The 15,460-nt window shown below is 35.5% G+C and overlaps 1 protein-coding gene across 1 annotated transcript; it reads right to left on the bottom strand.

Annotated features, from left to right (window-relative positions):
* Window positions 1-5,479: 5,479 nt before the first annotated feature.
* On the bottom strand, window positions 5,480-7,520 carry LOC127135049 (uncharacterized). Its single transcript, XM_051061868.1, has 2 exons — window positions 6,692-7,520; window positions 5,480-6,607 (listed from the first exon to the last, which is right to left on the bottom strand). The coding sequence occupies exons 1-2, from the start codon at window positions 6,764-6,766 to the stop codon at window positions 5,753-5,755; spliced, it is 930 nt and encodes a 309-aa protein (XP_050917825.1). The 5' UTR covers window positions 6,767-7,520; the 3' UTR covers window positions 5,480-5,752.
* Between the last annotated feature and the right edge of the window lie 7,940 nt (window positions 7,521-15,460).

Raw genomic sequence — 15,460 nt, 5'->3', positions numbered from 1 at the left:
ATTTTTCATCTATCAAAACGACATATTCTCTCACTCTTGAACCCACCACAAAAAGCAGAATAAAAATACATAAATAAAATTAAGGTGTAACAAGTATTGTAGTAAGGCATACCGCTAATAACCAGAAGAAGTTTTGGATTATATCAGAGTATAGTAAAAAAGATTGATTTTGATCATTATTTCCTCAACCTAGTGTCTACCATATCTTTCGGGAATCAAACAAACGTAGATTTTAAGCCAAATTAATAATTAAAAAAACTATTTTATAAAAATAATCTTAATCATGAACCATGTTCCAGTAACAAAAAGATAACAACAAAATGAAAAGAAATAGAGGTCTATTACTCCAACCAAATCAATATTACAGTAATTATCAAAACATGAAGAACTTTAATTTAATTAATACAGTACAAAAATAATAAGCAATCCATGAGATTGGGTTGGAATTAAGGGTTAGAGTTTTATAAAATTTGGGCATTTTCTCATTTAGAAGTGTTCTGCGTCGAGTGTAAAGACTCTGGAAGAATAAAGTCGACCATTATGATCCAACCTGCAATTCTAAAAATTTCCACTCTTACCAGCCCCTTCTCAAGCAACAAAGGTAACTAATTTAACCATCCTAAGAGATATCAACCGTAAAACACATTTAACGACCATCCGCAAAGGGAGGTGAACAAATATCTAATTTGTTATTCTCTTATCTCTACTAAGAATAGGCGCCATATTGAGATAACAGTTTTTTAACACAATTTCATTTCACTCTTCTTCTCCATATATTGACGTGACGTTGAAGTGATAACCTTGCAATCCCAACTCCACTGCATCGGAGGTCGTCATCTAGCATCGTCTCCACCTATTTTTCTCACTTCTAGTTCTAGAACAGACCAGTGTCTTTGTTTGTGGGAATCGACTTTTGATTCCTATAAATTTCACAAGTTCGCATCAGTTGTTCGAATATTTCAATTTGTTACTCTTCCTGATCATTAAAGCAAGTAACATGGAATCTTGGGATGAACCAAAAGTGTCGCACATCAAGGTTGCAAGAAGAATCCTGAGATACTTTAAAGGATCAATGAAACGTGGAATCTTGCTTCTACGAGATTCTGAAAGAAAAGAATCTACGATTAATTATTATTTAAATGTTGATTTGTGCAGAGACAGGGAAGATTGAAGAAGCACAACAAGTTACTTCTTTCAAGTATTTGGTGCCCCAATCTCATGGTGCTCAAGAAATCAACCTGTGGTAGAATTATCATCATGTGAGACTGAATATATAGCAGGATCATGTGCTTCTTATCAATAAATTTGGATCAGATATGTGCTGGAAGAGATGAAGGTTGAAATGAAGAAACCTCTAGGGCTGCATGTCGATAACAGGTGAGTCATTAATCTTACAAAGAATCAAATTCTGCATGGAAGAAGTAAGCATATTAAGTCTAAGTTTTATTCCCTAATGGAGAAGGTAAACTAGGGTGAACTTGAAGTGAGTTATTTCTAGAGTGAAGCACAGTTGACTGACATTTTCACCAAAGGACTGAAGATCGACAAATTTCTAACATTGAGAAAGAAATTAGGAATAACTCATATCATCTATAATTAGTTTGTGTTCTATAACTTGGATTATAAGGGGGTATGTTGTGATATAATCAAAGTTGTAGCTCAAGACCATGTTAGTTAGGGTTAGGGTTTGTTATGTTAGTTACTTAGTATACAAGTAACTTAGTTATATATATATATATAATTGTAATTTATTTTCATAATTTTCAATAATAAAAATTCATCAATTACTTTTTATTCTCTCTCTATCATTCCTTCTCTCACTCATAGTGCATCCGCACTAACATTGTATAGTGGTGAAAACCCATTAGGACCAACCTTATAGTTGGAAACTTGTTTTATGATCTTATTAGTATTATGATTTAATTCTTACATGTTGGCAACTGATTGTTAGAGAAGGTAGTAAGAGATTGATAAATGTTTTATTTTCAAGCTTTGGGACTTAACCATGATAATTATCACGTTTAGTGTTTTTTTGAAACTAATTGCTGAAATTTTAGTTTCAAAAATATTATATGCAATGCATTAGATGACAATTTCCTTTAAGTTGTATATTTACTTGTATAAAACAAAACCTATCTTCAGTTAAAGAAACAGAGTCATGTTGAGTGGTGAATCTATCCACTATGTTGGTAGAAATGATGACATATTGTTTATGAAATGTCTTAGGGATCATTCAAATAGCATAGCAAGTGTTCCAAAGACCGCTCTTTTTTGGTCTCTAGCTCATTTTGCTCAGCCTAGTGATTACATTACATTGCTAGTGGCCGGGCCTTTACAAAGTTTTTAGTGAATATGTGGTGTCTCTCTAACTTGTTTGGGTGAGTCTTTGATCTTTAGGTTAGTGTTCAACCCAATATGAATTCTTCCCCCTCATGATGACCCAACAGTGATATCAGAGCTTAGTTTGAGTAAGGGATCAACTCCTTATATCGAAAGTCTTCCTGACGTGATGGTCAGACGACGTATTCCGTTGAATGATCCATAATGAGATAAATGTGTCTCTCAACGGAGATACTAACATGTGGATGAAAGAGTTTCCGCTTGAGAGGGAACATAGTGGATGAACTCACACTTGAGGGGGAGATTATTGAGAAATAAGTGTGAGTTGTGTTGAGAAATAAGTGTGAGTTGTGTTGAGAAACAAGTGTGGATTCTAAGTCTCACTTTGCTTAGAAAAATGAAGGTTGATCACTTTATAAGTAAGAGGATCCATATACCTACCACCTTAAGATTTTGGATGAATATGTGGTGTCTCTCTAACTAGTTTTGGTGAGTCTTTAACCTTTAGGTAAGTGTTTGACCAAATGTTAATGCTTCCTTCTTATGATGACCCAACATATATAATGTTTGGCTTATAAATCTATTTGTTTTTAAATGTCAATGCATGCTCAAATCTCTTAATACCACATATTAAAGTGTGAAATCTGAGCAAGCTATAATAGTGTTTTATGTAAAATGTAATTTATGTGTCTTCCGTTTTAAAAAGATTTGACATTGTTATTAGGGGTGTATAAACGTCAAAACTTAGATACATTATCTAGACAACCTCGATACTTTGAAGTTACTTCCTCTGTCCTTATTTATAAGTAAAACTTTATGAAATTTTTTGGCCTTAAATATAAGTAAAAGTCAATAAATTATACTCCCACAGTTTTATATTATAAGTCATTTTTGACTTTTTACACGTATTAAAAAATATAATAATTAGGGTACGAAAAAGAGAAATTATGAAGTGTTTTACAAAATTGTCCTTCATTAATTATATTAGAAAAACAAATTGACATAATTGAAAAAAGAGATAATAATAAATATTTAAGGGTAAATAGGAAAAATAACATTAATTATTAATTGATATTACAAAATAACTCTTAATTTAATGTTAGTGTTAAATGTTAACTGTAATTGAAAAAAAGAATATTTTTGGAATAAATGAATTAAATAGATTATAATTTATTGATTTTTGCTTATATTTAAAGTAAAAAAAAATGAATTTTTTTCTTCTTATAAATAAGATTAGAGAGAATATTAATTCAATCATGATAATGCTTTATCGAGAAGAACAAACATTGGCACCCTATACATATACCTATGGTATGCTTCATTTAATTATGAACAAGCATAATTCGGTCCATTCAATTTAATTTTCTCACACAAAACTAGAATCTTTTAATAAGTGTGAAAATGAGAAAAATTGCTTAGTATTAGTTAGCTATAGTTGATTCTCAAAGTTTAATATTTCCTGCGTCTCATAAAAAGTTTCTCATTTGCACTTTTTTTTGTCTCAAAATAATTATTCTTTTACAATATCAATACAATATTTCTTATTATTTTTTTACTATCATACCCTTATTTATTAGCTTTCATTTTATTCAACCATTTTTTAAACTATACTCCCTCCGTTCCTTTTTAAGTGTCATTTTTTGACTTTTTGCACATACCAAAAAAGTTAATGATTATTGTTACTTCTTAAATAATAATTCTCCTTTTACCTATAATACCCTTAATTATATATTATATTCATTTTACTTTTTCTCTCTCTATAATAATTACATAGGGGTAATTTTGACAAAGATACATTTAATACTACCTTGAACTTTGTAAGTGACACTTAAAAAGAAACAAAAATTTATCAAGAAAGTGACATTTAAAAAGGAACGGAGGGAGTAATTAATAGGGATATTCTAGTAAAAAATATTAGTTTTATCATCAAAATCAACATATCTAATATTTTTTTTAAAACCGTGAATTGTTCGAATTTGACACTTTTTATGAGACGGAGAGAGAATTAGGGCCTGTTTGAGGATTTTTTACCAATATACCCCAGTTTTTTAATTAATTTCCCAAAATAACCCAGGTTTCAAAAAAATTCCCAATATACCCCACTTTTAGAGGGAGGCGCCAATTGGATTGGCGCCCCCTCTTAAAAATTGCAAGGAGGCGCCAATTGGATTGGCTAGGGCACCTGCCCTAGCCAATCCAATTGGCGCCTGTGTGTAATTTTTAAGAGGGGGCGCCAATCCAATTGGCGCCTCCCTTAAAAAAGCCTCAAATGAAAAAACTTCCAACATGAAAGTTGTAGATCTTTTCAAAACAATGAATTTGGATATAAATTTTGCAACATTTGGATTTTTTTGAGAAAGTTATGGGCAGTTGAAGTTGGACTTCTGAGTTTTTCAACTGTTATCTGACCTATAATGTTTTGTATTATTGCATGTGTTTCTTTTAGGAATATGAATTTTTGTCCAACATAACATTTGAAGTAGACATCTTAAATTTTCCAATGCACTTGGTCCCACCTCAAAATAATTAAAAATGAGTGAGTTATGTCCCTGCGAACTTGACCCAAAATTAGGGTTTCTGTCAAAACAAGTGTATGTGAACTTTGCCAAAAGGGACCAACTTCAAGCCCTTTAGTATGAATGATAAAAGCCTCAAATGACAAAACCTTCAACATAAAAGTTGTATATCTTTTCAAGATAATGAATTTGGACTAAAGGTTTGCATCATTTGCAGCTTTTATGAGAAAGGTATGGGCACCTGAACTTGGACTCTTTGACATTATAACTGTTATCTGAGTCATAATGTTTTGTATTATTGCATGTGTTTCTTTTAGGAATATGAATTTTTGTCCAACATAACATTTGAAGTAGACATATTAAATTTTCCAATGCACTTGGTCCCACCTCAAAATAATTAAAAATGAGTGAGTTATGTCCCTGCGAACTTGACCCAAAATTAGGGTTTCTGTCAAAACAAGTGTATGTGAACTTTGCCAAAAGGGACCAACTTCAAGCCCTTCAACATAACAATAACAAGTCCTTGAATTAGGGTTTTTGACCTATAAATTTTTGTTTTATGATATGTGTTTATTTTAGAATTATGAAAGAAACTTAATGTTTGGAGAATACACAAAGATAAATTTGACATAATACGAATTGATATTAATAAAATTTGGATTTTACACAATGAATCCTAATGGTGATGACCGGGATCACCTAACCGACCTCCGGTCCCACATCCCCTAGCTATCCTAACCCTTGGCCCTAACCCACGTTGACGATTCTGAACCGGTGTTTGTTCATCTGATGGTCCAGGAGCGTCATTACCGCCTACAGGAGAAGATCCGTTGAGGTATTCAGCCAACTCAGCATAGTCTTCAGTATTCAATGATGGTGTACCGGCGTAGCTGAGCTCATGACCCATGCCAGAGAAGTTGGGGTGTGGTTGACTCATGGATGGGCGACCAGGACGGTTGAAGGGGGACATGGGTGACAATGATGGGTCTAGGAAAGGTTGGAAAGGTTGTTGGGGGTGTTTGGAAGAGATATGGTTGTGGGATGTTTTGGTATTGTGATGTTTGGGGTTCTTGGCTACGGTAGGTGATGGGGCGGTTAGTGTTTTGGGTAAGGCGACTTTGGTAGGGTGATGGTGTGGGTGCGAAGCGATGTTCGGTCGAAGGTTGATGGTCCATTTGTTGGTGGTGGTATGAGGGATGTTCTTGGTTTTGGGGTTGGGTGAATGGCATGTTTTGGTTGTATGTTTGTGTGTTTGTGGAACGGAAAGTTTGTCGGGTAGGTGGTTGTGAGTAATTGGGCTGAGAATGTTGTTGGGGGTTAGATGTTGAGGCTTCTTGTGTGTAAGTTGTCTGGCGTGGGTCGTAGAGGTACATATCATCGGCGATGAATTGAAATCCAACTGATCTATACCAAGCCATATAAGTACGACTTGGTTTTACCTCATTTGGCATGACTGCGTCAGTTAAGACATGGTCATGACGGTGCTTCCACTTGCGACACTCTGATCTTGCGAATTGTTGCCAAGGGTTGAAGTTCCATTGGTCGTTCACTTTACGCATATGCCATTCTCCTAGGCTAGCTGGGGGATCTGGGATATTCTGGACCATACCAAACTGCAGCTTCACACGATCGGTGTTGTGCAGCTCCACTGTTGTGAACCGTATTATTGGTGTGCATGTTGTCCATACGGCTGCGTCTTCAGGGTTGATCTGATGCTCATGATCCATATTAAGGTATGGACGCCAAATGAACTGAAATGTTAAAGAGAATAGGATTTAAATGAATGAAGAAAAAGTCAATATAATATGAAGAAATAATGTAATTATTTTGCTTACGTCTGCCGGTCGAAGGTGATCCAACAGGTTGCGATATTGAGTAATACAGTGTCTCGGACATCTGCTGTAATTCATACCGCGTGCCGACCATCTACACCAAAAAGTTAAAATAAATTAGTTATGGGTAATAAACTGTAAGGAAGGAAGTAAAGATATAGCAATTTAAACAACTTACTTTTTTGCATATGGAAAAGTGAAGGGGTTGCTATTGACCGGTGCTAGAGACGGTAGTCTTGACCATCCCCATGCTTGTAGTAAAACAGCACATCCAGAAAATGTAGAAGTATCTTTGTGGCAGTTTTTGCACAAAGAACTATAGAGATAGGCTAGACATGCGGATCCCCAACTATAACTACCTATTCTATCTATATGTCTAAGTAAAGGTAAGTACATAATATGCATGCTAGAACCACTACCTTCGGGAAATAAAAAGGATCCTAGTAACAACATAATGTAACACCTAGTTTTAATGATTCGAGCTTCTTCGGTAGAATGCTCATCTAAATAAAAATTATTATAATATGACTTTAGGCGTGAAAGTAGTATACCTTGTCCCCTAGCATTATCATCTAACAAATCAACGTTTAAAAGCTCCATGCAAATTGAATTTGGAAAGTTGGTCTTACCATTAACAGCTTTGCCTTCAATTCGTAGTCCTAAAAGCATGTAGACGTCTTCTAACGTCACGGTACACTCACCGGTTGGAAACCAAAATGTGTGTGTCTCTGGCCTCCATCTTTCGCATAAGGCGAGAATGAATTTGTTATCTATAGACCAAGACATAATTTTGCTAAGGTGACCAAAACCGGCAAGTTCAACATAAGGTTGAATCATCGGGTCCATGTGGACAAATTCGTGGACTCGAGTGCGAAACCTTGAGACATCCTATAATAGAAATAATGTAACACTTGACTAAGTCGGTATTTCAAAATAAAATGGGGTTGGTGGAGATGAAACATAAAAAAGAAGTATAAGAAAATACTTACGTATGTCGCGATGTTTGCAATTGTTCCTCTGTGTGCCTCGCCCATTGTGAGTAAAGACATATTGTTGGGGAGTTGGTGTAGATGAAAATGGAAGATTTTGTTGAAGATGAAATTGTAAAAGAAGTAATGGAGATGAAGTAGTGAGAAATGTAGATGAGGTAGTGAGAATGTTGGTGTGGAAGAATTGTTGAAGGAGTGGATCAATTTATAGGCAAATGGATGAGTGCATGAAAAAATGTGTTTGCATGGTGTCTCCACCTCATTTGGCGCCCATGTACAAGCCCTAAAGGTAGGCGCCATTCAAATTGGCGACACCATAGGGTACATGCATGCAAGGCTAGTTCTGAATGCATGGTTTCGAGGACTGACTACATGGTGTCTCCACCTCATTTGGCGCCCATGTACAAGCCCTAAAGGTAGGCGCCAAACCAATTGGCGCCACCTTCTGCATGTCTGACACTTGGCATTGTTGTCTCCTGCATGCTGAACAAAACACTTATGGTTGGCTTGCATGATTGACATGTCATCTCTGACCATCTTAGGTGTCCGACACGTGTCTGTCTTGTCTCCTTTATGCTGATGACTACCTTCTTGATAGCTTGCCTGGCTGACACATCAACTCACACTGTCTTGCAGGATTGACACATCATCTCAGACACGTGGCTCTCTACTATCCTGCATGCTGAATACTCACTTCTGTCTTGCATGACAGACACATCAACTCTTGACTACCTAGCATGCTTGACACATCAAGTCACACTGTATTGCATGACAGACACCTCATCTATGAAATTACTTGCATGCTTGACACGGTATCTCAGACTTGCTTCAATGTGAGACACTGATACCATCTATTTAAGTGTCTTACTATCATATTCATCTGCACTTGCAAAATCCTTTTCATCTTCACTCACATTCATCTTCACTCACATTAATACTTATCATCTGCAAAATACCTAGCATCTTCACTCACATTCATCTGCACTTGCAAAATAGTTTTCATCTCCAAAATGTCATCTTCATCATTATACAGTATCAACGTTCACTGCAATGGTGAAACTTTTGAGTCTGAGATTCATGGTTTTTGTTTTAAAAACACTGATACCATTAGAGTGACGATGAAGAGAAATGCAACCTTTTTGCATTTCAAAAAAAGAATACAATCCTTCATAGCATCAGGTAATGTGTCAAAGATGACATATCAGAATCCTATATTTTTTGAGAATGGTCAATGCAAGTTTTTCCCCCTAAAGATACGAGACGATGAAGATGTTGAAAGCATGTTTCTTAGTCATGAACATTCAAGCATGGATTGTATCGAGTTGTACATTACTCTACAGCCATGTATACCGTCTCAACAGTCTCAACTAACAGATCAGGATCCAGCTGGTGGAGATGTTGCAGATGATGCACAATGGTCAGATGAACTCAACCCAGAAGCAGAAATAGAGGTCGACGTTATTGATGAAGAAGAAGAGGAGACTGAGATACAGGTTGATCACATCCTGAATAACGACGATGAAGATGAGGCTCAACCACCACCAATACCTCCTACTCATGCCTATATTCCTCCTCAACATATGACAAATATGGTTCTTAACGACGATGAAATGTCCGACAGTGTCTTCTATAATCCGTATCCGAGACCAGTAGGCGAATTAAAGGTGGGAGACATGTTTCGTACCAAAGAGGAATGTGTCTTGGCAATCAAAAAATACCACATGAACAACTTTGCTGACTTTACGGTGAAACGCACTGATTCTAGAAGGTATGTTATCGAATGTCGTAACATGCTTTGTAAATTTCGTTTGGCTGCATCTTACAAGAAGAAAAATGACTCTTGGGAGATCGCTTCAATAGACCCACCACACAGTTGCGTCGCAACAACGGTTGAACAAGATCACCGTAAACTGAGCACAGCTTTGATATGTCGAGACATTCTGCCATTGGTAAATAAAGACCCATCAGTGAAGGTGAGTATAATTATATCCCATATCCGAACAACATATAATTATACTCCATCTTACAAGAAAGCATGGATTGCGAGGACAAAGGCTGTTGAGCAGGTTTTCGGAAACTGGGAGGACTCATTCAAGGAATTACCACGGTTTTTATGGGCACTAAAAACTTATGTCCCAGGAACTGTGGCAATTCTGGAGACAGTGCCAACAATGATGCCAGACGGAACCTGTGCTACAGGTAATAGAATATTTCACCGTCTCTTTTGGGCATTTGACCCGTGCATCAGAGGTTTCGCTTTCTGCAAACCTCTCCTACAAATTGATGGTACTTGGCTATACGGAAAATATAAGGGTACGTTGCTCATGGCAGTTGCACAAGACGGTAACAACAATGTATTTCCCATTGCCTTTGCTCTTGTTGAAGGTGAAACGGCTGGTGGATGGGGTTTCTTTCTTCGACATCTCAGAACGCATGTCGCTCCACAAGCCAATCTATGTTTGATTTCTGATAGACATGCTGCCATCGAAAGTGCCTACAACAACCATGACAACGGATGGCATGATCCTCCTTCTACACATGTCTACTGTATCAGACACATTGCACAAAACTTCATGCGTGCTATAAAAGATAAGAATCTTCGCAAGAAGGTGGTGAATGCTGGGTATGCTTTAACTCAACCGTCTTTTCAATATTATCGTGATGAGATTCGTCTGTCTAATGAAGACGCGGGGAGATGGATAAATAACATCCCAGTTGAGCAGTGGACAAGAGCATTTGACGGTGGTCGTCGATGGGGCCACATGACAACAAACATTGTGGAATGCATGAACGGGGTTTTCAAAGGAATTCGAAACCTGCCGATAACCGCCTTGGTAAGATCAACCTATTATAGGTTGGCTTCTATGTTCGCAACCAGAGGTGAAAGATGGAGTGCAGTGTTAATGTCTGGACAAGTATTCAGTGAGTGTTGCATGAAGGTCATGAAAGAGGAGAGCATCAGAGCTACAACACACGCTGTAACAGTGTTTGACCGTCAAAGACAAAATTTCAGCGTCCAGGAAACAATGGGCAACAGCGACGGGAGACCAAACTTAGCCTACGCGGTTAAACTACACAGAAGTTGGTGCGATTGTGGAAAATTTCAGGCCTTCCGCATACCTTGCTCCCATGTCATTGCAGCATGCGCTTATACTCGTCAAGACGCTTACACCCATTTATCTGATGTGTACAAGGCAAACACCATCATGAACGTATATAGTCAAAGCTTTTCAGTACTACCAATGGAGGATTACTGGCCTCCATATGAAGGAGATATTGTTTGGCACAACGAAGAGATGCGTAGAAAGAAGAAAGGAAGGCCAAACAGCACACGTATCAGAACAGAGATGGATTCCACAGATAAAATGATAAGATTATGTAGTATCTGTCGACAACCAGGACACAACAAAAATAACTGTCCCAATCAAGGAGCATCATCTAGATCTTAAGATTTTTGTAACATTTTATCTAGACCTTAAGCTTTTTGTAACATTTTATCTTGCTCTTATGCTTTTTAAAACATTGTATTTCTGTAACAATCAATCAATATATATCATTAAGTTCTTGTTACAACGAGTTTCATAACCAACATCAGTACAAAACATCTGAAAACATAAATAATTCTAACTGATTACAACAATCAAATTAATGTCGTCTCGACCAAACATCATTTCCCTAGCATCCTTATCAGTCTTCATTCGCACCCAACCAAAGATACTGTCAAGTCTCTCAATACTTCTGATTTTTTCCCCTTCTGGTATTTTCCCGTCTAACCATCGAACCAGCTCCCTCTTCAGTTGATCTAACGTGGTGATGTTCCAAAACAGCATCAGCAATTGAGGTTTGTCTCTCGCATAAATCACCTTACCGTATCGGCGACGAACACCAAACATGATAGGCAAATGATTATATGAGTTGTGGAACAATAGGTCACACAACGCATCTATTTATAAGACAAAAAAGGCATTTTATGAGGGACTCGCCAATTGAGTTGGCGCCTCCTTTTAAAACATACACATGGGCGCCAGTTGGATTGGCTAGGGAACCTACCCTAGCCTAGGGCACCTGCCCTAGCCTAGGGCACCTACCCTAGCCAATCCAACTGGCGCCTCCATTCAAGTTTTAACAACAGTCGCCATATGAGCAACTTTCATGTTCATCAAAAATCCATTTGAAACTTGGAAGCTCATCATTCATTTCAAAACATTATAGATCATTTTGACAGAAACCCTAATTTTAGGTCAACTTCGCAGGGACCTAACTCACTCATTTTTAATTATTTTGAGGTGGGACCAAGTGCATTAGAAAATTTAAGATGTCTACTTCAAATGTTATGTTGGACAAAATTTCATAACTCTAAAAGAAACACATGAAATAATGCAAGACATTATAGGTCAGATTACAGTTGAAACCCTAATTTTGGGTCAAGTTCGCAAGGACCTACCTCACTCATTTTTAATTATTTTGAGGTGGGACCAAGTGCATTGGAAAATTTAATATGTCTACTTCAAATGTTATGTTGGACAAAATTTCATAACTCTAAAAGAAACACATGAAATAATGCAAGACATTATAGGTCAGATTACAGTTGAAAAACTCAGAAGTCCAACTTCAACTGCCCATAACTTTCTCATAAAAAATCCAAATGATGCAAAATTTATATCCAAATTCATTGTCTTGAAAAAATCTACAACTTTCATGTTGAAGGTTTTTTCATTTGAGGCTTTTTTAAGGGAGTCGCCAATTGGATTGGCGCCCCCTCTTAAAAAATACACACAGGCACCAATTGGATTGGCTAGGGCAGGTGCCCTAGCCAATCCAATTGGCGCCTCCTTGTAATTTTTAAGAGGGGGCGCCAATCCAATTGGCGCCTCCCTCTAAAACTGGGGTAGATTGGGAAATTTTTTGAAACCTGGGTTATTTTGGGAAATTAATTGAAAATGTGGGGTATATTGGTAAAAAATCCCCTGTTTGAAACACTTTCCAATTTTAGTTCTTAAAATTTATTTTTCAAATTTATTTTCAAAAACTATTTTTAAGAAGAAAATTAACAAAAAATTTGTTTGATAAAATAATTTTTAAAAACTGTTTTAAAAATATGAAAATGAAAAAACTTGTTTGATAATCTAATCTTTTAAAATCACATTAATGTTATTAATGAAAATTATAAATTTTTTATGTTTTTTCTTCAAGTTTTATAATACTAAAAACTAAAAAGTGAGAAGTTAAACTCTTTCACTTTTTTACTTTTAAAAACTGAAAAATAGAAAAAAGTTTTTAAAAACACTTTTGCAAAATATTATATTCAAACAAGTTTTTAAATTTTAAATTTTCAAAAACTAAAAAAAAAAATTTAAGATGTATTTCAAACAGACCCTTAATTTTTAGGATTTTCATATTATTGGTTTTTGGTTTAAAATGCTAATTTATGTTACTTGTTTTAACACTGAATTATATGTGTTACTTGTTGACCATTCACCGCGTATCTTTTAAGAGATTAATTGAAATACACTGTCAGTGTAAAAGGGTTTTACACCATCAGTTAATTATAGATGTTGGATATTAAAAGAAGTTTGACTTTTATTTTAAAAATCTATAAAGTAATACAAACGGGTGATGGTGATGAACCGACGGTGTAAAACTTTTTATACTGACAGTGTATAGTAATTAATCTCATCTTTTAATTCTATAGTTATGTTTATTTTATTACATTTGGAGTTGAACATATCACTAGCATTATATTCCTCTTTTTGTTTCATGTAAGGTTGTTTGTAACATGAGTGAGATTTATTTCTAATACCAACACTAGCATTAAATTAGAAGGAGATTAAGAGGGAGATAGAGGTTGCCTACAAAATCAACTCCTTACCTGTTCCGCAAGAAATTAATAATTTATAATACCAACACTCATGGTGGCTTCTTTGTGCTTTGCAGATCTGCTGAAATTATTTTCCTACTTTGGCATGGAATCTTTCATCGATGAGTTTGATTAGTCTTAAAATATTTTCATCTTATTTCCATAACTTCTTCTGGACAACAACTTAGAGCATCTCCAATGGTGTTACTTATTTTTTAATTTTTTTTATCCATTAAACCATTAAACCATATCATCTTGAAATAACTCATTCAATTTTAATTTTAGAAAGCTATTTTGGGGCCACAAAAATTTTGTGGTACGTTTATTGCTATTGTATGTTATATCTTATTTGATAATGCTAATTATTATAGGTTAACAGAGTGAATCTTGAGATTTCAGTTTGTCTTTCTAAAACCTTTTTATTTCTGGGAAGTACATAACTTTTTTTTTGTTGGAACTTCCTTTGGTCTTCTTTTTCTTTGGTCTATCATCTTCCTTTTTTTCTTTGAGTTGAGTCATCCACATGTTGATCATTCTGGCCAACAACAAAGCTCATACTCCTATCAAGACCTCATAAATTCCATCATTTAATACCTCATCATCAGAGTCATCAAACCTGCACCCTAATGCATTATCATCCCTTTGTTCATTAAGGTCACTCTTAATAGTTTTTTCATTTTGTTCAGGTATCTCAGGCAGGGTGTCAATGTCAGGTATCTCAAGAAGGGTGTCAGTATCAAGTATCTCGAGTTGGCCTCAGTTTTTTGTTCAGTAGGTTGGACATAAGTTAGTACAGGTTGGACATCAACTACGTTTACTACATCAGGTTGGGAAATTGGATGGACTATGTATAGGTTTACCTTTTCATTATTTTTGCACCAATTTAACATTTCTATTGCACCAAAGTCATTAACTAGCTCCTTTAATGTACCAGCAAAATCATACCACATTTCAAGTACCCCAGGATACCCCATTTCTTTAACATCATCCAAAATTTCAAAATAACTCCATCTATCACCATCACACTTCCAGATTGACATTATCCCTCCTACATATGTATCCATATCATCAAACTGCCCTCCATGATGAAAGTCAATATAAAAAGCATTCATTTTGGGAAGAGAGTTGTACGTTGTAGAAATCAGTAGAGCTATAAACGACCACATATAAAACCCTAGACTTTAATAAATCAAATACATTTTCGATATGGAAAATGATATATACCTCGACATTCAATGCTTCGTTTATGAGTTCGTCTCCCTCGAATACTTCATCTCCCTTCTTCATTCGCGGCAACTCCTTTCCCTTTCTCAGTTTGGAATTGTAGGGATTAGGTTTAAGGATGCTGCTTAAATTAAGAGATTTTGCCTAACTAAATAAAAGTTATTTTAAAGCAATTACATCTCAACAACGTTACAACCATCTCAACAGCATTACATCCACATAAGCATCGTTAATGACAACTATGTATTTTTGGAACGGATTCATAAAAAATGGTCAACGTAGTAGATATTATGTAACTTAAAGGACTGACATGTTGCAAAAAATACTTAAAGGACCAACCTGTTACAATTAAATAATTTAAAGGATCTTTGATGTAATTAAGCCTTTTTGTTAAATATAATGAATGCATTTATAAAAAATATTAGTGAGAGAATTTGAAATATGTCTTTAATTAGTGAGGGAAATTAAAATATGTCATTAATTAGTGAGGGAATTTAACTCATTTACTAATTAGTGACATAATTTTTAGAATACACGTTATAGATTTGGTTAATTGTTTGTGACATGTATATTTATTTTGTGATGAATTTATTATGTTGTAATTTGTGATGGATTATAAATTCCCTCACTATAATTTATAAGGTCAAAACTTGTTACGAATTTTTACTCGTCGCAAAATTCGTCACTAAAATAATTTGTAAG

Source organism: Lathyrus oleraceus, chromosome 1 (genome assembly GCF_024323335.1).
Source record: "Lathyrus oleraceus cultivar Zhongwan6 chromosome 1, CAAS_Psat_ZW6_1.0, whole genome shotgun sequence".
NCBI lineage: Eukaryota > Viridiplantae > Streptophyta > Magnoliopsida > Fabales > Fabaceae > Lathyrus > Lathyrus oleraceus.
Note: the sequence above shows the minus strand (reverse complement) of the source record. Positions and strands in the feature narration are given on the sequence as shown.